The 20,675-nt window shown below is 40.2% G+C and overlaps 1 protein-coding gene across 9 annotated transcripts; it reads left to right on the top strand.

The window, feature by feature from the left end:
* Window positions 1–212: 212 nt before the first annotated feature.
* ddx3x (DEAD-box helicase 3 X-linked) lies at window positions 213–20,574 on the top strand. Of its 9 annotated transcripts, none has more exons than XM_008107406.3 (19): window positions 214–610; window positions 3,614–3,668; window positions 4,556–4,606; window positions 7,075–7,137; window positions 9,500–9,631; window positions 10,798–10,924; window positions 11,274–11,438; window positions 11,523–11,622; window positions 12,596–12,731; window positions 13,669–13,754; window positions 14,316–14,414; window positions 14,500–14,660; window positions 15,091–15,235; window positions 15,481–15,625; window positions 15,889–16,070; window positions 16,168–16,285; window positions 17,001–17,157; window positions 17,491–17,639; window positions 18,037–20,574. In XM_008107406.3, exons 1-19 carry the CDS (start codon window positions 566–568, stop codon window positions 18,114–18,116), a joined length of 2,196 nt encoding a protein of 731 aa, XP_008105613.1. In that variant the 5' UTR covers window positions 214–565; the 3' UTR covers window positions 18,117–20,574. The 9 variants fall into 9 exon arrangements, with proteins under 9 accessions (XP_008105614.1, XP_008105613.1, XP_016847928.1 ...); XM_008107405.3 differs by having other exon boundaries at window positions 219–610; window positions 4,559–4,606; window positions 15,481–15,670; XM_008107404.3 differs by having other exon boundaries at window positions 219–610; window positions 15,481–15,670.
* The last annotated feature ends 101 nt before the right edge of the window (window positions 20,575–20,675 follow it).

Raw genomic sequence — 20,675 nt, 5'->3', positions numbered from 1 at the left:
ACCTAGGGAAGACCCAGACTGTTGCTGCGCCAGGCCGCTTAGGGGCTCAAATATCGCGAGATCTTGGAACAAACGGTGGGGGGGGGGGGTTAGGGGGAGATTGACTCGCCAGAAACGAGGAGGCGAGCGGGAGGGGGTGGATCTCGCGCGAAGAGCGCTCTCGGCATTGTATAGGAAAGCCTCGCGATACCGCCTCGGAGGCCCTCTGAATCGGGAGGAGTCCCCAGCCGGCCTCTAGTTCTCGCGGGAGCCTCGGGCTTGCCTTCGCCCTCCCCCCACCTCTTCTTCTGTGTTCTCCCCGCGATACCTTGGGCCGCCAGCAGAGGTGGGGGGAGGGGATCGAGAGACGAACGGGGCGTGGCTTGCGTGCTGACGTCAGCACGGCAGCGACGAGGGGGCGGAGGGATATATAAAGGCCTGGGCCGAACCGGGGGGGTTTCAGTTAGAGAAGCGATTCCGAGGCGAAGGAGGGGGACTGCGGCAGCCAACTGTAAAATTGACGTCGGGTGAAACCTTTCCTATTTCCTTCTGCGCGGAGCGGGACCTCCCGAGACGACCTCTCGTTATGAGTCATGTGGCAGTGGAAAATGCCCTCGGTCTAGATCAGCAGGTGAGGAGCGACGCGAGGGCGGGCGGGCCTCGGGGAGCGAGAGGGCACCCTCTCAAGGCCTTGTGGTGCCATCGAGGTCTCCTTGCGGCCTGGGCCTAAAGCCCTCCCTCATCCCCCTCGCTGCGCATTTAATTGTGACGCAGTTCCTTTTGTGGATTTCCCTCGGTGTGGAATCCTTGCCAGTCGTGGGGGTGGGGGCTGGGGAAGGGAAGCTTGTGGAATTTTTTTTAAGGCGGAATGGGAGATTTTAAGGCGCTAACTGCTCGGGTGGGTCGTGTGAGGCAGAGAAGGCCTCGGCCTGTTCCTTTGCTTTGTGCGGCGGCGAGGGATTATTATTACATCTGCCGGGCCCCCTAGCGGTGGAAGGTAGGAACTGCAGCGGGCGGGGGACAACGGCGGCTATTGTGCGCATGACGAAAGGACGCGGGGGGAAGAGGGAATGGTGGTAGGGGTGCGCATGCGTGGTTGCGCAGCTCGGCGCGTGCGGAGGGGAGGGGGCGGGGGGAGCGCAACGGACGGAAAGCAAGGCCATTTCACACGCGCGCGCTCCCGCTTTCTTTGTGTCCCTGTCAGCTCGCGGCCCTGTCAGCTTAGCAGGCCGAACGCCCGCCCCCCTCCGGCCTTGTAAAATGGCCTCCCGAGCCGGCTCTCGAAGTAGGTCACGGAGCCGGGAAAGGAGCCACGTGACATAGCTTGCCGGATTAGTAGTGGCTGGCAATGGAAAAGGGGCCAGGCCTCTGGACGCCGGAGGAAGAGAGTCGGTTTCTCCTCCGCCGGGCGGGGTGCGCGTGCGGCGGGAGGAGGAGCTTATCACCCAATCTGCGCCTGCGCAGAAAAAGAGGGAGGGGAGCGGTTTCCCCCGAAAGGCCTCGGAGTTTCTTAGTTCAATTTTTGTTTGGAGGTCTTCCACTGCGCGTTGGTCTGGATCCGGGAGCCAATCCAATGTTAGGTGGGGTTGACTGGTGAATAATGTTAGGTTCTGTTAAATTACTGTGTATGAAGTTACCATCAAGCAATATATGTACGTGAGAATTTGGACCCATGGCCAAGATAAACCTAGAGTTTACCAGCCAAATGCAGCATTGCCCAAACATGAGTCAAGGAACATGAAAGGGCAAACTTAATTCAACCAGAAAAGCCAGACATAAATCACTTGATGAACCAACCTGGACAAAGGATATTATTTGATACTACACAGAGAAGCCATTGAAATCCACAAGCGTGTGGACAATTTCAACAGATAGGAGGAAACACTATGAAAATGTACACAATCTTGCTACCAGTATTTTAAAAACTCTAGAATCAGGACTAAATAAAGAACAACACTCAGGAAAGGGGATTCCAGACATGAAACAATCTGGGCCAGCTAACACCTCCCAACAAAGGATTCCTCCAGGCAGGAATCAGCCAGGCTTTGAAGCTGCAAGGTTTTTCAATGCTAATGAAGATGATTAATTGCAACATTCACGCTTGCCTCCAACAGACAAGAGCTCTTTCTCCCACCTGGACTTTCCACATATACATAAACCTCCCTTGCCTAGTTTCCAATATACCTCACAACCTCTGAAGATGCCTGCCATAGGTGTGGTAAAGCATCAGGAGAGAATGCTTCTGGAACATGGCCAGACAGCCCGGAAAATTCGAGAGTATTTGTGTCCCATGCTTACAAAGCATTTGTTCTGAGGCTTACAGTATAAATAAAATGTTACAAGGAAGCCAGTGTGGCTTCCTCCTACTCAGTAGCCAGAGGAATGACCATAGATTAACATTATTGAGAGATATGCAAATATGGTTGGCTCTTGGAACCTATGGATTTGGCCATCTATGACTTGAAAGCATAAAAAGCTCATAAAGCAAATCTTGACCCCCCCCTTTGTATAATGAGTATTATTTATAATAATAAAATTTTATTTCTAATCTGCCCACTCTCCTGAAAGGGCCTCAGGGCGGTTTACAAATACAAAAGGCAAATATTTGATGTGGTTTACAATCAAAAACTGAAGCAAATATACATAAAAACATAACAAAATGATAAAATGCAGATCATAATTAAAAGTGCATGTAAAATAAGCTTTATGTAAGAGGTTTTTGGAGCCTCTGGTGGCTCGCGTGTTAAAGCGCTGAGCTGCTCAACTTGCAGATCGAAAGGTCCCAGGTTCAAATCCGGGGAGCAGAGTGAGTGCCCGCTGTTAGCTCCAGCTTCTGACAACCTAGCAGTTCGAAAACATGCAAATGTGAGTAGATCAATAGGTACCGCTACGGTGGGAAGGTAATGGCGGTCCATGCAGTCATGCTGGCCCCGTGACCTTGGAGGTGTCTACGAACAACGCCGGCTCTTCGGCTTAGAAGTGGAGATGAGCACCAACCCCCAGAGTCAGACATGACTGGACTTAACGTCAGGGGAAACCTTTACCTTTTAATTAAGAGGTTTTACTATCTTACATATAATAGGTATCCACCTGAGAGGGATTAGTGGAAGCTAGGCCCAGCAGGAATTTTAAAATCCTAAAGAATCAGAATGCTTCATATAAGGAATAAGGAATATTCAACTGTACCTTTGATGAAAGGCCCCCAAAGGTTAAAAAAAAAAACCTGACTTCCCATCCTGTCTACAAATTTGCAAGGCATAATTTTAAGTAGCTGATGATAGGAAAGTCATAACTACCTATCAAGTCATTTGTTTTATAAATATATTAGCATCAATATTAATGATGATAAGCCTTGAGCAAGGTTAGCATTTTTATAAGGGTACGTTGGCTCTGAAAAACATCACCTCTCCCCTCTTTACCATTTTTATTCATACAGTTGGGCCATTTAGTTGTATAGTATTAACTAGCTAATATTAATTAATAAATGCTATGAGGAAGTTGATTAGGTTTTATATACTGATACCAAAGCAGCTACATTGATACTGAATGATGAAAGATGAAGTTAATATACTGTATATAATTGGTCATTACTTATATTGTTAAAAACCAAGTTTTGTTTTCTTTTGTTTTAAAGTTTGCTGGTCTAGACTTGAATTCCTCAGACTCTCAGAGTGGAGGAGGTACAGCAAGTAAGTATTTAATTAAAGATATTTTATTAGAATCAGACACATTATTTTATTAGAATTAGATAACATGTCAGAAAAAGAGATCTACTATCCATGATGTTTGAATGTGGCCATATATATGTTTTCCCAAATACTATAATGAGAAGTTATGTATCACTAAATCTCATTGATATTTCATCCATTTTTATCAAGTCTGACTTAATAAAAGGTAGACTTCAAATAACTTCAGAGTGTGTCAGCTTCTTAGATTGGCTTCAAATGAAATGGCTATAGAAATGAGTCAGGACTTCTAAAACTGCACTTTTAGGTTTTTGATGTCCAGTGTAGAGAATTGGGTTCATTGAGAATACTATGCTTTTAAATAATTTCAAACAGCGTTTATTGCTGAAATAGAAACGTTTCTGATAGTGAGCAGTTAGACATTTACTCATTCCAGTAATAATGTTACACTGTAGTTAACTGAAATGCAAGCAAGAGGCATAGAAACAAATTCTTTGAATTTTAAAAAGTGTTTTTGTAATACAGTAAAACTTACATTGAATTAAGTTTGTCTTAATTTTCTTTTAATTAGTTTAATTCAATATTATCAAGCTAATACAGAGTTTATGGTATGGCATGGGATAATAGTATTAGGTTTATTTTTAATAGTAACTCTCAAGCAACCAGAAATTACTCCTATATGGCATCTACCAATTCCCATGGGTGCCAGTTAATGGTTAACTGTAGTTACTTGTTGTTATGTTATTGAAACATTGCAGTTTTTCTGAATGGATTGTGTCTATTTATTTTGAGGGCAGTTGATTTTCTGCTTATTCACATTGCATGCTTCAATTATAAAGTAAAAGCCTTAGTGTGTACCAAAACTAATGAGTTTCTGGTTTTACCTCCAGAAGGTCGCTATATTCCTCCTCACTTGCGGAATAGAGAAGCTTCAAAACAGGGTATGTTTTGTATATAAATATTCTACCTGGGAAGTTATAATGTGGGCTTACAACTGAGTTGGGTGGGAAAATCCCCAAAATGAAATTTCTACATTTGGGAGGAATCTTGTATTAAAGCTTAGAAATTGTAGTGTAATGCTTTAAGGTCAGTGATACCTCTGCAAATGTGAAGTAAGTTGTACTGCAACTTGTAAAAGATAAAAAAAATCTTATACAATGTTTGTGTGGAAAGAATGAGGAAATTTAGATTCACTGTGGTTTAATGGGTAAATTGCAGTAAGCTGATGATTATAAATTAATAGCTTTGGCTAGAAAACCAGAGCTGCTTCAGTAGCAAAGCTGTTCCAGAGGGAACACTTAATGTGACAAAGGCAACCCAATATAGGCTATGGCTTCTATTAGAAGTGTCGATAAGCTTGTAGTGAAGTGGGAAGACATCAGGTAAAATGAATCGGAGCCTGTGAAAAACTTCATTCATTTTCAGTATTTAATAGTAAAACGGTGGCTGCACATACATAAGTATTTTCCAGTATAGAGTGAACTGTACCAGATTAGGAAATACTTCAGGCAAAATAATTTTGTGGCCTGTTATGCTCTCAAAGTACCCTTGTTTCCTGTAAAATTATCCTAGAAAAGGAGTGTGGTTTAAACGTTTGTACAAGGAAGTCTCTGCTGTGGGATTTTCCATGATGAGCAATCAACTTTTTTTAGCTCCTCAAATTGCCTCATCTTCCAAGTTCGTTAAAAGCTGCAGAGGAACATTCCACAACTCCCAGCTGTCTTAGATACTAGTTTCAGTTTCTTAGAAGTTGATACCTGATGGGGAGCATGAATGAAATTGCCAGATTCCCTTTATTTTCTGTTCTCCTTTGGAGATCTGACATTCCTAGGCTTCAGATGTCATTCTTTCAAAGCAGTACTGAACTGTTGCTTATGTAATCCATGACCATGGTTCTTATTAACTGGACTGGGGCATATGGGAATCCTGATATCAAATACAGGCTGCTGGGTTGCCTGTTTCTGCTGTAGTTGGAGGATGGAGTATTTTCCTGGCAGCAAGTCAGAATTCATAGAGATCTTTCATTTCCTTGCTGTCACAGATATTTTTATTCAATATTCCATGGAAAGATCTGTATACTTGGAAAGCATGTGTGCTTTACATAGACCACATCCATCCTTTTTCAGTTTAGACATGCTCTACATTTATGAGCAGAAAATCTATATATATTTTTGTAAGTTTTAGAGTTATGTATTGCTGTTCCTGGGAATGCAGCAGAACAAGCTTTGAATTTGACTAATACTTACTGAATTGCATGCTACTGATATAGCTGTTGGTTGGTGGCAGAACCTGTTAGTTTTCAAATATCCCAATCATGTTTTATATTTGTGTGTTTTAATATGTATTTTTTAGAAATAAGTTTTAATATGTATCTTTTATAGAAATACATTTTTATAATGTTTATGCGTTTTAATTATTCTATAATCGCCTTGAGCCATGAGGATAGGCGGGTAAAAAATAATATTACTGTATTAGAATTTGGCAGGTTGACATGTTTTTTATTCTCCCTAAGGAGGAAACTTAAAGATGAGATACATTGCAACTTTTAGAACTTTTTAATGCTTCATCTTTATTTACGCTTCTGTTAGCACAACATTAAAACTCTTTACCCTTGAGTTCTCAGCAGGTAGTGAGTGCCCATGAGCATTGGCAGCCATTTCTAGAACATTCCTGTTTACCTGATCCATTCTTTGTTTCCCTTTTCTCTGGCCTGAGTCTCTTCATCATGGATACATTTTGAGCTGCAACCCCTATCATTGGCCGTACCAACTGGAGCTCACAATGCCTCTTGCTCACAACAGTTGGAGGTCAAATTGTGAAAAGCTGCTTTAAATAGAGTTTACATGGGTGGCAGGATCATCTGGGTTTCTTTTCTTCGTAGTCCCCTTTATGATACTGCAAAGTTGGTGCAATAATTTCCAGATGACCATGGCATATTAGGATTTTTACATGCCTTTGTGTTTATTTAGGTCCTGGCAAAGACACTTCTGAAGCAGCCAGAGATATTCCTAATTCTGGGCCACAAGTATATGAATTACATTGCCCCTTTCCCCAAGCGAAAGGATTGCCTTCATGTTGAACCTGGGTGTGCTTGGAAATGCTGAGAATTCACTAGCACTTCTGAGGGTTATCCTAACCACAGGTTATCTGTCTGACAGATTTGTTAGATGGGGGTCAGTTACCCTACTACCAAGAAGCAAGAGAGTCTTCATAGTTTTTCATTTTCAGGTCAGCCTCGGCACCAGGGGTAAATAGGTCTGTAAAAACCTTGACGAGTATGTATTTTTCACAACGATGCTGCTTGGGTAAAAGGGTTTTTTACAGGTTGAAGGAATTTCATAGTGCCTTGTGAATTTGTGTAAGTCTTTGAAGTGAATCAACACTGGGAGTGTTCATGACTCTTTTGCAGCAGGCAATGCCTATAACTATACGGCAAACTACTATTCCAATTCGACGGCAGCACCACGAAGCTGTAAGTTTAAGGCTGGAGTGATCTTAAAGTTTGTTACTTGAGAGCATGCCTCTGGGCATACTGCATAAGAGGACCTTGTGGTCGACTAACAGTGTGAGCGTTTCCTTCAAGCACATAGGCATGCCTTACTCGCCTATGATTTAACCTGTTAAAAACTGTTTTGCTTAGCATGTCTAAGGAAACCTAGACATTGAAGAAACAATTATTTCATTTGTTTCTCCTATTGAACAAGCTTTATCTTCTGTTTCATCGTCCTGTAGCTTAAGAATCTTTTTGTGTTAGATTCTTAATATTCTGCTGTACCTAGTATTATATCCAATTAAGAAACAAGATGCAGAATCTTGTTCTGCATGGCCACGTTAGCTAGCCACTTGAAATTTGTCCATACCTTTTCCATTCTAGTTTCCACAAATTTTCCATAGCCTATATTTCAATATATTTACAGCTAAATTAAAATAGAGCACAATGCTTGCTGGCTGTGTGGCAGTGGTGATATTCATTATTGCTTGGATTAAGTGTTATAGACATTGGGTAACTGTTTTCAAAGCTGCTGGGAGAAAGACAGGACATTGATTAAATAAATAAAATGGAGTTATGCAATATTCTTGTGCCAAAACTAAAACACCATGTAGTTCTTTTGGCACAAAAATGATAATGACACCATGTGCCTTCAAGTCAATGCCGGCATATAGCAACTCTGTATAGGGTTTTCTTGGCAAGGTTTATTCAGAAATTTGTCACTGCTTTCCTGTAAGGCTTAGAGAGTGATTTTCCCAAGGTCACCAAGGAGTGAGCGAGTGAGGATTCACAGCGTGGTCTCCTAGAGTTCTAGCCCACCACTTAACATACTACACTGTGCTGGCTTACACTAATTTTTACTTGTGTAGATTTACCATTCACCAAGCAAGTTCAGGTAACAGCTGATAATTCTCATGAATATTGTGGGTCAAATCTTTCAGACCTACTTTAATGATTGACAACGTCACACTGTTTATCACATTTTTTAATTAACATCTTTTAGTTGTTGGGGTGAGTTGAGTACCTAGAAGAATTAGGATGCTAGCGAATAGAACATTGGAGTAGACTCGCAGATTTTTAAAGTAGAGATCCTAAAGTAGCAACATAAAGACAACAAATGAATTATGATTTGAAGGAGAGGTTTCTCAAGTTTTGAAACTGTGGGAAGAAATGTTTTTTGTAGTTAAAGGTTTTGCAGTACTTTAATGTTCAAACTTTACTGCTGTAAAATGTAAACATACACTATGTACAAAAATAGTGTGTAAAATGTCTGTTACTTTTGTTGCAGATATGCAAGTTTTCACCTTAGAGATCTAAACAGCTTCTGGTGTTAAAACATTATCCAAAACAAAAACAATGCAAAATCCCCTTCAGATTCCATAGGATTATAAAGGGTAACCTATATGCAATGCAATTTGTCACCTCAGATTTCAATTGCACATGTTTGCAAATATTGTAGGTTCTTAATGTTGTGAATGTTTCCAATCTGAGATAGAAAAGTAGACCTCAAAATAATATAATCGTGCTTTTAGAAGAACATACCAGTTGTTTTATGAAGAAAGTACTCTTGTTCCCAGCCTCCCACATTTTACAAACGTTCTTTTCCCCCGAGGAAGGAATGGGGAGACATAAAAGAATTTTTTTTCTCCCTGGTCCTTTGGTGTTCCATTTTTTCTTATTTTATGGAAGCCTATCTTGCTGTCTGCGTATACTGTCAGGTTTTAAAATTATGAAACAAATATGGCTCTTGTCTTCTGGATAGAGTCTCGGACGTAGTTTTTTCAGGAACTTAAAAGTTGCAAATGCAAATATTAGATTCTCTGTGTACAAACTGTTTTTGAGTAGAAAACAGGATTTAGAATCCGAACAATGCACGTATCTTATTAGTTTGAGAACTAGTCTGTAGTTAGGCACTTTTAAAACACGTTCAGTAGCCTTGTATTTCATAGTATTCAGCTAAGCTTAGTACATGATCTTGAAGCTTGCTTTGCACTATCTGACCACCCTTCTTGAGGACATGGTCTGCTTACAGCATGATAGCAATTTATTGATGCACAAAACTAATACTTAAAATAGTTGCATTTATTTCTTCCCCAAGCCCTTGGCTCAGCTAAATGTTTATAGCTTTTGGCAACATTAATGCAGCATCCTGATAAAGTCAAGGTCTGCATTTCTGATTATGAAATTGGGCCCAAAGCTGCCATTCCTTTTCCCACGGAGTGTCCTTGATTTAAATTTCTGGCAGCGAAAGTCACACTGATGCCATGGAGCTTGCAAACACTTATTTGCCAGCACAAGTGACCTTTTACCCTTTAATTGTTTAACTTTTTATTCTCTGCCAAAGATTCCCCCAGCTGGGACTCTCGTGGAGGTAATGGCTATATGAATGGATATGATCGTGACAGCCGGATGAATGGCTACGATCGTGATCGCGATGTGTTTGGATCCAGAGGAGGATCTGGACGTGATGACAGAGGTGGGCGTGGGGACCTGTCACCTTTCATCCAACACTCCTTCAGAGTCCTGGTGCTTTTTTTGGGAAAAAGTAGCACTGTTCTAGAAAGTTGAGTTTAGAGTAGAAGTATGAATGTGGTGCAGATTTCTATGGAAGTTAGAGATGGTTTGGTTACCAAGTATCTCCTGACTTCCATAGGAAGCTGCTCTGTCAAAAGCAGTTACAGAACTGCTTTTTCCTAAGCTAAAAGGTTATAGAATTGGTACCCATTCATGTTACTTCAATTGGGGACCTTGGAAGCTTAGCTTACAGCTACAACTGCTGTGAGTTAATTGTTCAGACTTCTGAAGCCAGGATGCTATCCAAATTCTAAATTCAGTTAAGCGTCCCAATCATAGTGCAGTTTCATATTCAGCCGGTTTTATATTGTTTTACATATAAAGGAACACAAACATTTTATGGTCTCTTTCACCACTTGCTGTTTTGTCCTATTGGCTTCAGTGTCTTGGTAATATAAATGGTCCCCTTTTCAGTCCTTTTAGAAAAAAATAGTTGATATCTTAAGGCTCTGCTAGTATAAGTGCAGGAGAGGTGGCAGCCGTGCTGGTGGGTGAAAAAGGATTCTCAACTTGGAAAATAGCCAGCAATTTTGTAAGCCACATCTCCCTTAGTTCTCATGAAACACGTGGCTTAGAACTGAATACTTCCCCATCTGTATTCCCACTTGTATGGGTTCAGAGATGGTTAAGCTGCTCATAGAATGGTTCATTCTGTTAAGTTTGCCATAGTAGGATATCCCAATAGTGTAATTGGTTGAAAAGTAAGGTCACATGTTAGCCTTTAGTATAAGGTTGCTAGAAATTGCCTTATGGCCATAGACACGGAAATGTATAGGGTCATTATTGGACATAAATAGACTCTGTTTTTCTGGAATCGTTGAAGAGCACCTGCTACAAGACTTGTATCAGGTATTTATAATGGATGCCATGGTCTGATGGCAGTATAACATCAGATGTTCTATTGCTTTGAATAAGTGTACAATCAAAAATTTGGGGAAGTCTTGCCTATGATTTACTGAAACCCCTTTATGATGATGCCTGATAATTCTTGGGGCTTTGATTCTTTACATTAAATTAAAACTTTGAATTAAAAGACAAGCATGTAATCAGTTACTGCATTACTCCTAGGGTTTGATGGTGGGTGGAATGCTGGAAGAGACAGAGATGCTGCGTACAGTAGCTTTGGTGCAAGAAGTGATCGAGGCTCAGGAAAATCAGGCTTCTTTGCTGACCGTGGCAATGGCTCAAGAGGAAGGTAAAACTTGGCTCCCTTCTAAGTGAAATAAACAAAAGCTGCTTCCATGATAGAGCATTGTAAAGTCTATAGAACTTCAGTTATTTCTTTAGTATCTGGAGTTTATCGCACATATAGTTTGAGGGGGGAGTACAAGAGTCTAGTAATATGAAGATGTTTACAGAAAAGCAGTAAATACCTAACATGCAAAAATTTGACTTATGTTGAGCATTAATATGTTTTACTTTCACAGCATCATGTTGATTGAAAATGACTCCTTGGTTGTACAGTAAATGTATAATGTTTTATGTTCAGCCCCTCTCCAGAATTATTGTGGGAGTTTAATCGAATGTAATCCTATGTGATTTAGATTTGAAGACCGTGGTGGAAGAAGCAGTGACTTTGATGGCATTGGCAACCGTGGTGATAGAAGTGGCTTTGGTAGATTTGATCGTGGTGGAAACAGTCGTTGGTCTGATAAATGTGACGAGGACGACTGGTCCAAGCCACTTCCACCAAGTGAGCGTGTGGAACAGTACGTATAGTCAGTTTTATCTTTAGAGTTACTAAATTAGGTGTTCAGTTTTGCATGATGGTATACAGAGTATTTCTATTTTAGGGAGCTGTTTGCTGGTGGGAATACTGGCATTAATTTTGAAAAATATGACGACATTCCAGTTGAAGCAACAGGCAACAACTGCCCTCCACACATTGAAAGTGTAAGTATTTATGTTTAATTCTGAGTTTTGTCCTTTGCATTGAAATGCTAAGAATAATATTGCTTTTATATTAACTCCCTTCATGAGCTTGTGTAAGTGATCTAGTGATGCTTTTAAATTAGAGGTGGGGAAATTGGGCTGCACACAGCCCTGAAACGTTTATATGACATCCAGGGATTTAGGGACCAGTGGGGGGGGGGGGTTAATAAATTGGAGAAAGCAATTATCAATTTGGGTGAATTTCATGAGAATTTAATAGTACAGTTTTTAAATCTCAGTTTTGTGCCCAGAGGAGCAAATACTGTTATATGTGGGATTTGCTTGTCTCAGCACCCCATTGAGATTAACATTGGTGCAGATAAATCTGGGTATGGTTTTTACCTTCTAAAATGAGGCAGTTGAAAATGTCCATAGCACATCATGCCATGCTAAAGTTGATTAATACACAAGAATATGTAAACCATAGTTTTGTATTGTTAGCATGACTGGCAGTAAAGCAGACTTAATAGAAAATAAATGATATGTGGTATGCTGCGCTCTGATTGCATCCTATTCAGAGATATAGTTGAGAAGTTCAAGAACTGAGCACTTTATATTGCTTCATTAGTGTATGCTTCTTTATATTAAACCACATCTTTGTTTTAGAGTAGGTAAGCAGCTTTGTAGAAATTTTATATGGAGGAATTGGTAACTTAAATATTTTTAGTACAGTATTTGAAAGAAAATCTTGATTTTAACATGGTCTCTGGTAGTTCTAGATATTTGTATATTGTTTCAGCTAGGTAGGCTCCAGATTTCTATAGCTGTAGGAAAACTCCTAAGCATTTTCTATTGGAGAGTATGTAACCACCTACACCACCAGTATAGAAGTTTGGGGGGGGGGGGGGTCTATCAAGATACAGAGATGTACAAGACTGGTAACCTTAGGGCTGATTTGCAAGGGTGATGTTTAGTAACTTTATATATCTTGCAGTTCAGCGATGTTGACATGGGGGAAATCATCATGGGGAACATTGAGCTCACCCGCTACACTCGGCCTACTCCAGTGCAGAAATATGCCATCCCTATCATTAAAGACAAGAGAGACTTGATGGCTTGTGCCCAGACAGGTAAGCATGTATGTTGCTAGGTGCAAAGGGATCTTTTAGCACTGAGGGGAACAAAGTTGGCAGCATAAGCTGTTGTCAATGATGTCTACCTCCTCAGATGTGTGGAGTGAAGGCTTAGTCTATAAAAGCTTATGTCCTCAGTTTCTTTCTCTCTGCTAGTCTCAAAGGTGCTCCAAGATCTCTTTGCATACTGATAGCCAGACTAACATGTCTTTCAATACTACTAGTGATTGGAGAAGTTGTCACTTTGAATTTTTAAGACTGTAAATATGCATGTTCTCCTTGAACACCTTTCTGAATGTGGACATGAATATGAAATGTCTATTTGGTCACCTGTTTTGTACACTTCAAAATTGCTTATGTCTGCTGTTTTAATGTTCACAGAGCAGAATGTCAATGTGGGTGGGAAATGTTTGACTCTGCTGGTTAGGGATTTTAGTCTGTGCATTTGGCATGAAGTAGTCTATAATTTGTATTTGAAACTGTTCACTTACACATAAGTCTATAAATTTTAGTCAAAAAGTAACTCAAAAGACTTGTCCACAGGTCAGTGTGAATACTGTACACTAACACTTAACTTTTAAAAATAGGAATAATCCCCTTCTCTAAAAAGTGTTATGAAAGTGGGGGGGGGGGGGGGAGGAGGAGCTTAGTTGGTCCTGGGAAAGCCTAAATAAAAGAAGCACTCCTTCCCCTCCCCATAGTTCTTTCCACTATGGTATTGCTTTTGGCCTTTTTTTGGTTACTTGGATGGGAAAATGGTGTCAGCAGTCATGGGCAGCTTGTCCTCCTAAGGAGGCATTGGTGTTTTCCCCTCTCTGTGGAATGACCCTTGACTTATCTACAGGTCACATCACAATCCATAATTTGTCTCCAAAACCTGCCTCCGGCTTATATATGACATATTGTTATATACTGAAGTACATCTTTCTTTTAGGATCTGGCAAAACAGCTGCATTTCTTCTGCCCATACTGAGTCAGATATATACAGATGGCCCGGGAGATGCCCTGAGAGCTATGAAGGCAAGTTTATATTTAATGTATAAGCCATATCTCCAGTGTACATCAACATGATGTAGTTAACTTGTTTGTGATCTCAGAGTCATTCTAGTATTAAAGTGAAGTCCTTGCTTGTGGCAAGAAAACAGTGGTGCGAGGATAAGTGTACATGCCTCTGTTGAGTGAAATCCATCTTTGTTTTAAGAAATGAGAAATCCAATAGTTTTGCATATTAGTCTATGAAAGCTTACATTACCTTGTTTTACTGTAAGCCATTTTGAGTCTCTTTTTAGAGAGGGTATTAGTAAGTTGTGCTCAAAACAGTGATTCAGAGATGGTGATTTTGCTTCAGTTGTAGGCAACATCTTAAGTTTGCGGTATTAGTACAGAGGTTGGGATGCAGATTCAGCTTAGTTCTAATATGCAACCTGTTACCTTGAGCAGTGAAGGACTGTAGATGACTAGGAACCACATGGTGCTCTTTCTGGTCTCTGGAAGAGCGGGGTGCATTCATCAGGTGCCTGGGACGCTTTGAAAAATAGCTTGGCAAATTCCTCTTTCAGCTAATCATGTTTAATATTGCAGGAGAATGGAAGGTATGGACGCCGCAAGCAGTACCCAATCTCCCTGGTCCTGGCTCCCACAAGGGAACTGGCAGTCCAAATATATGAAGAAGCCAGAAAGGTGAAAGTTGCTTGCTCTTCTCAGGTCTTGATAAGAGTGTCTCAGATGTTCCAGACTCCTAAAATCTTTTTATTTCTCCTTTTAGTTTGCATATCGTTCCAAAGTTCGCCCCTGTGTTGTATACGGTGGGGCTGATATTGGTCAACAGATTCGAGACTTGGAGCGCGGTTGTCACTTACTTGTGGCAACTCCAGGTCGTCTGGTAGATATGATGGAGAGAGGCAAGATTGGACTGGACTTCTGCAAGTAAGTGAAGTGGCTTGGTAGTTATGCATAAATATTCACGATCTTGTAGTTTTTATAGTGTTTGGTGTGGCAAGGAAAAGTCCTCCCATTGGCTTTTTTGTCTGTGTCACTATTTTCTCCTCCTATCCCCTGTTTGTTAGTCTGATACTTTTCAGGGGCACACCTTTTTTTCTGAGCGCATGGCAAGCCCCTGAGTCCACCATTTTGCGCTCTCATGAACATACAGAGACAGATTGTCTCCAGTGAGTTAGATAGCTAGACCTTTACTTCCTATCTAGAAATGTAGTTACAGTATTTGAATTAAATGTTTTTATAACTTCTGTTGCCCAACTCTTCCTGATTTGCTGAAGCTCATTCACTACTTCTGATATGCTATACTGCTGCTTATTAATTGGAAGGACTGGAAACCATGATGCTTTAATTATTTTAGATACCTCGTACTGGATGAAGCAGATCGTATGCTTGACATGGGTTTTGAACCTCAGATTCGTCGTATCGTTGAAAAGGACACTATGCCACCGAAGGGTGTCCGTCAAACAATGATGTTCAGTGCTACTTTTCCAAAGGAAATCCAGGTATTCTCTTTTATGCATGTTGTGCAATATATAGCTGCTATGGAGAGCCAGCAGGTAGTACTACAAAGATGGTTAACAAAAGGAATTAACTGCTTGTCAGGATATAGGAAGACGACCTTATCTTTCCATGTTTGACAGGTGTAGTGTTCCATAAATGTGAGCCTTGTCTCTAGTTTATAGATCCTCATGGAAGTAGTTATCCTCATGGATGCATTTATTATGTTGAGTAAACTGTTTCTTCCTAGATGCTCGCTCGTGACTTCTTGGAGGAATATATCTTTTTGGCTGTTGGCAGAGTTGGCTCTACATCTGAGAACATCACACAGAAAGTAGTGTGGGTGGAAGACTCAGACAAACGGTCATTTCTGCTTGACCTCCTTGATGCCACAGGTAAAGACTGTTTGGGAGAATTCCAACACAACTCTAATGGCTCAGGTAATGAGAATTTATGTTAGGTGGAGGAAAAGCTTCAGACTTTTCCTCCCTGTTTTGTCCTATATTTGAATATTTCATTTAAATCTGCATGCAGCTTAGCTTGACTAGTAAAGTTGTCGTTCGTTGTTATTGCAACCATAATACTAGTTTGTACCACTTGATGGTGCTACAGCAACAGATCTGCCGTTCTTGGCTAATGAGAGTCTTTGCTTACATAGGCAAGGATTCCTTGACCCTCGTTTTTGTGGAGACTAAAAAGGGGGCTGATTCTCTGGAGGATTTCCTATTCCGTGAAGGATATGCTTGCACAAGTATCCATGGGGATCGCTCCCAACGAGACAGAGAGGAAGCACTGCACCAGTTCCGCTCAGGCAGAAGCCCCATCTTGGTTGCCACTGCAGTAAGCAAATACATAGTTGTGGACATGCATGGATTTGATTTCCTTATTTGTCATAGACATGTTGGGAACTGATGGATGAAATTCTTGTCCTCTTTAGGTAGCAGCAAGAGGACTGGATATCTCAAATGTGAAACATGTCATAAATTTTGATTTGCCAAGTGACATAGAAGAATACGTGCATCGCATTGGCCGTACAGGCCGCGTAGGGAATCTCGGTAAGATCCCATTTATGTAGATGTTGGAGTAGCTGATAATTGTGAAAGTGTGAAAAAAGCCTGTAAGGTTGTAGTGGAGACCAATTGGATTATATTCATTTTGTATTGAAACATTAGGAAAGCATGTAGGTCACTTCTAAGGCAATGAACCAGAGCTAAATATTTACAGAGCTCATTTTAAACTTAACCTATTCTAGTCAGTTTAAAATCTTTAGGTCAGTGGTTCTCAACCTGTGGGTCCCCAAATGCTTTGCCCTTCAGCTCCCAGAAATCCTAACAGCTGGTAAACTGGGTGGGATTTCTGGAAATTGTAGGCCAAAACACCTGGGGACCCACAGGTTGAGAACCACTCCTTTAGATTGTGATGTACTGTAGGGATTGTGCCACCAGTTGATTTTCTTTCAGTTTTCCAAAGCACACTGTAAGAAAAGCCCCTGGCCTTAGTTTCCCTTTGTATACTTGGCTAAAAGTCTGCTTCTAAATGTATAATGTATTGAACTCTTTATAGTTAAACTGCATGTTTTTAGTGGCATGAAGTGTTTATTATTGGGCTTCTGCTAATAAGTAGTGTGAGATTTTGGGGAGCAGTTCATAAATGTTCGGGAGTACGCGTCTACCTTGTTTTTCTTTACTATTTTGTAAACATAGATGTGTCCTCACCTGAATGAAGATTGCCATTTACTTGACACTGTCTTTCTCTCCTTTCCACTTGCAGGTCTTGCTACATCATTCTTCAATGAGAGGAATATAAATATCACAAAGGACTTGTTAGATTTGCTTGTGGAAGCTAAGCAGGAAGTGCCATCTTGGCTGGAAAACATGGCCTATGAGCAGCATCACAAGGGTGGAAGCAGTCGTGGGCGCTCTAAAGGGTAATTTGAATTAATCTCTTACTACGATTCTCTGCACTCTTCCAGAAACAATATTAACAACAGTAATGAGAATAAATATGCTAGATAAAATCTAACTGGATTATTTATAAGATGAATACTGAAAAGACAAAAAGTGTTGCATTAGCCACCCAAAAAATGGGGGTGTGAGTATGGCACGGTGGCAACTGTTATGTGATGAAATTACAAATACTTAGGTGTTCATTTGGTTGTTGCAACAAAAATGAGGGCATTCACAAAGAAAAACCCACAAAGTAGTCTGTTTAAAAGACATATACCCCTTAGGTGTTGCTTACTATTGTTTTTCATCTTTAGTCGTTTTAGCGGATTTGGTGCCAGAGATTATCGAACAAGTAGCAGTAGTGGCAGCAGTAGTTTTGGCAGCAGCCGTACAAGCAGCGGACGGAGCAGCGGAGGTGGTGGTGGTGGCGTCAGCCACGGTGGCAGCAGAGGTTTTGGAGGTGGTAAGTGTGTGTATGCATGCCTTTTCCCCCTTTTAAAAAAAAAGACCTAACCGGAAAATAAGCCCTAGCATGATTTTTAAGGGTGCTTGTAATAAAAGCCCTATGTCAAAAATAAGCCCTAGTTGAAATCATTAGCCAGACAGGTGCATTTACCAGTTGTACATCTGCTGCAACACTTGATGGAAGTGTTGAATTGTAAAATAATATTGACACTAATACTTAAAATAAATGAATAAGTGTAGATCGTTGTACATTTAAAAAATGACATCCAATTTTATTTTGTGTGTGTATATGTTGAGCACTTTTGTGGTTGGGAGGTAGACAATAATGGCTTCAGAAAAAATGTCAAGGTGTTGCTTCCTTGCTCCTAAACTGTTGCCTCCTCCTTTCTTCACAGGAGGCTATGGGGGCTTCTACAGCAGCGATGGATACGGAGGCAACTATAACTCTCAGGGGGTAGATTGGTGGGGCAACTGATCTGCTTGCTGCGGATCCGTTCCAAACAAGCTAATATGGAAACCACATGTAACTTAGCCAGACTATACCTTGTGTAGCTTCAAGAACTCGCAGTACATTACCAGCTGTGATTCTCCACTGAATTTTTTTTAAGGGAGCTCAAGGTCACAAGAAGGAAAGGAACAGAAGCCCTACTCTGAAGAAGGTTTAAAGACTCCATTGTAGTCAGGATTAACTCCCCCCTGCCCCCCCCCCACTACTCCCAGACTGTATTTATAATTTTGTGACTGAGGATCATTTGTTAATGTACTGTGCCTTTAACTTTAGACAACTTTTTATTTTGATGTCCTGTTGGCTCAGTAATGCCCAAGATTATCAATTGTCTCGACAAAATTACTCAACTTGGGCTTTAAAAACAAAATCAAACCTTGGCACGCAGGTGTGATACAACTTACAGGAATCATTGATTCATCCACTTTATACTACAAAACACAAAAAAAACACAAACAACTTGTGCGGTGGCCTGCATTATGGCTTTGAGACTCGGAGATTTGAAAAATAAAACATCTTGAAGCATATCAGTGGAATTAGTTTCTAATGTGGCAAAACTGTACAAAGTTAAAAGTTGATTTGCTCACTCTATCCTGGATAGGTACTTAGAACCTGATAGTCTTTAATAAGCCATTCCAGTTATGATGATGAGGTGATGTATGGATAATACATGCATACAAGCACTGCTTGGGGAAAAAAAAGCTAATGTAAGTAAACACAGCAATTCCAGTGTTTAGGCAGATTATTAATGTGAGCTAGCCCAACAGAGGCGGAACATTACAGGGAATGTTTAAAAGTCTGAACTTGAAATAGTTTTTAGGAGAATTCATCTACTTAGACTTCTCAAAATTGCCTGCCACATGAAAATTGAAATGGTAGAATGGCTGACCACAACAGTGATGGGTCCACTTTTTAAGGGCCTGGCTGATTTTTTTGGTCTTAACGCATGCTAGTGTTGATGTTTTTTGGTCAAGGGGGAATGAACAGGAAGAATTATGCAGCAGGCTTTATTTTAATGCAGATTCACATTACTCTGTTCAAGCTGCGTTGAAGTGTTAACTGGCTTACTGTAGACTTGTAAAATGGCTCCAGAAGAGTTAACAAATTCTGAGATCACAAAGGTTGGAATGTACATAACTGCACAAGGTTTAATTCTGCTATCAAGTGCAGTTTTAGTCAGTTTTAGTTGCATAGGTTTCCATTGTATTTAGTCTGTTATGCTGAATCTGGCCAAAGATAAAAAAAAGTATTTCCAACAGTAAAATGCCTCTGCCACTTAGCTGCTCTGGCCCAGCTTCTTTGGCCAGGGCCCTTACCAACTCTGAGCCTAAGTGGTATAGGACAAACAGCAAAATCTCCTAAAGTGCAATAGATCTTTTCAAGTGTATTGTGCCTTGTTCTAAACTTTAAGTAGATGCACTTGACACAGTATTTGAGGTCATTTGTTATGGTGCTATTTCAATTAGTCTAGATTTAGGCCCTTGTACATTTTGCCCATAACTTTTTACAAAATACTTCTTTTATTGCACATTCAGAAAAATTTTATATGTCTTGTGTGCGTGTCCTTAACTTCCAATCTTATTTTGTCTCTTGGGAGACTGAACGCAGCTTGTCTAAGGAGAAAGAAATAGATTCTAAAACTGGGACCATGGGAATAATGGTTGGGAAGAAAAACTATTTGCACACGACAGATTTCTAGATACTTTTTGCTGCTAGTTTTGTGTAATATTTATTGAACATTTTTGACAAATATTTATTTTTGTAAGCCTAAAAGTGATTCTTTGAAAGTTTAAAGAAACTTGACCAAAAGACAGTACAAAAACACTGGCACTTGAATGTTGAATGTCACCGTATGCGTGAAATTATATATTTCGGGGTAGTGTGAGCTTTTAATGTTTAAGTCATATTAAACTCTTAAGTCAAATTAAGCAGACCCGGCATTGGCGGTGTAGCCATAACTTTCTGATAGTAAAACAAAAATTGGCAACTTTAAAATTGAACATGCCAAGGTTTTGATACACTTGTCTTAAGATATTAATGAAACACTTCAAAACACTGATGTGAAGTGTCCAGATTCTCAGATGTTTGTTGCGTGAGTTTTTGTTTAGTTGTGTGTTTTTTTTCAGTGAATGTCTGGCACATTGCAATCCTCAAAACATGTGGTTTATATTTGTTGTATTGGCATAATCAGTGACTTGTACATTCAGCAATAGCATCTTAGCAAGTTTTACAGCCAGCAATATTCATCAGTTCAGATAAGGATTCAATCAATCATATGCAAAGAACGAATTTAAACTTGCTGAGTGTAAAGGATTTGAACGTCAGGTCACTGTAGGTTTAGTAATTGCTTATTGTATTAGTTTAGATGCTAGCACTGCATGTGCTGTGCATTACTCTCAATTTTAATAAAATAAAAAGTTGAAATGCATATTGTGTTGCTGGTGGGTTTTTTTGTTCATTGTTCGAATAAAGTTTGGGCATTGTGTTGATGAAGTTTGCTTCTTTAAACCAGTAGTTACTGTACTTTGA

The sequence above is a fragment of the Anolis carolinensis genome, chromosome 3 (genome assembly GCF_035594765.1).
Source record: "Anolis carolinensis isolate JA03-04 chromosome 3, rAnoCar3.1.pri, whole genome shotgun sequence".
NCBI classification, from domain to species: Eukaryota; Metazoa; Chordata; class Lepidosauria; order Squamata; family Dactyloidae; genus Anolis; species Anolis carolinensis.
Note: the sequence above shows the minus strand (reverse complement) of the source record. Positions and strands in the feature narration are given on the sequence as shown.

Bases quoted from the DNA above. Each gene is read 5' to 3' on its own strand.
- ddx3x (XM_008107404.3), top strand. From the start codon at position 566: ATGAGTCATGTGGCAGTGGAAAATGCCCTCGGTCTAGATCAGCAG. The intron at 4,607-7,074 runs GTATGTTTTGTA...ACTCTTTTGCAG, and splicing joins TAGAGAAGCTTCAAAACAGG to CAGGCAATGCCTATAACTAT. The intron at 12,732-13,668 runs GTAAGCATGTAT...TCTTTCTTTTAG, and splicing joins GATGGCTTGTGCCCAGACAG to GATCTGGCAAAACAGCTGCA.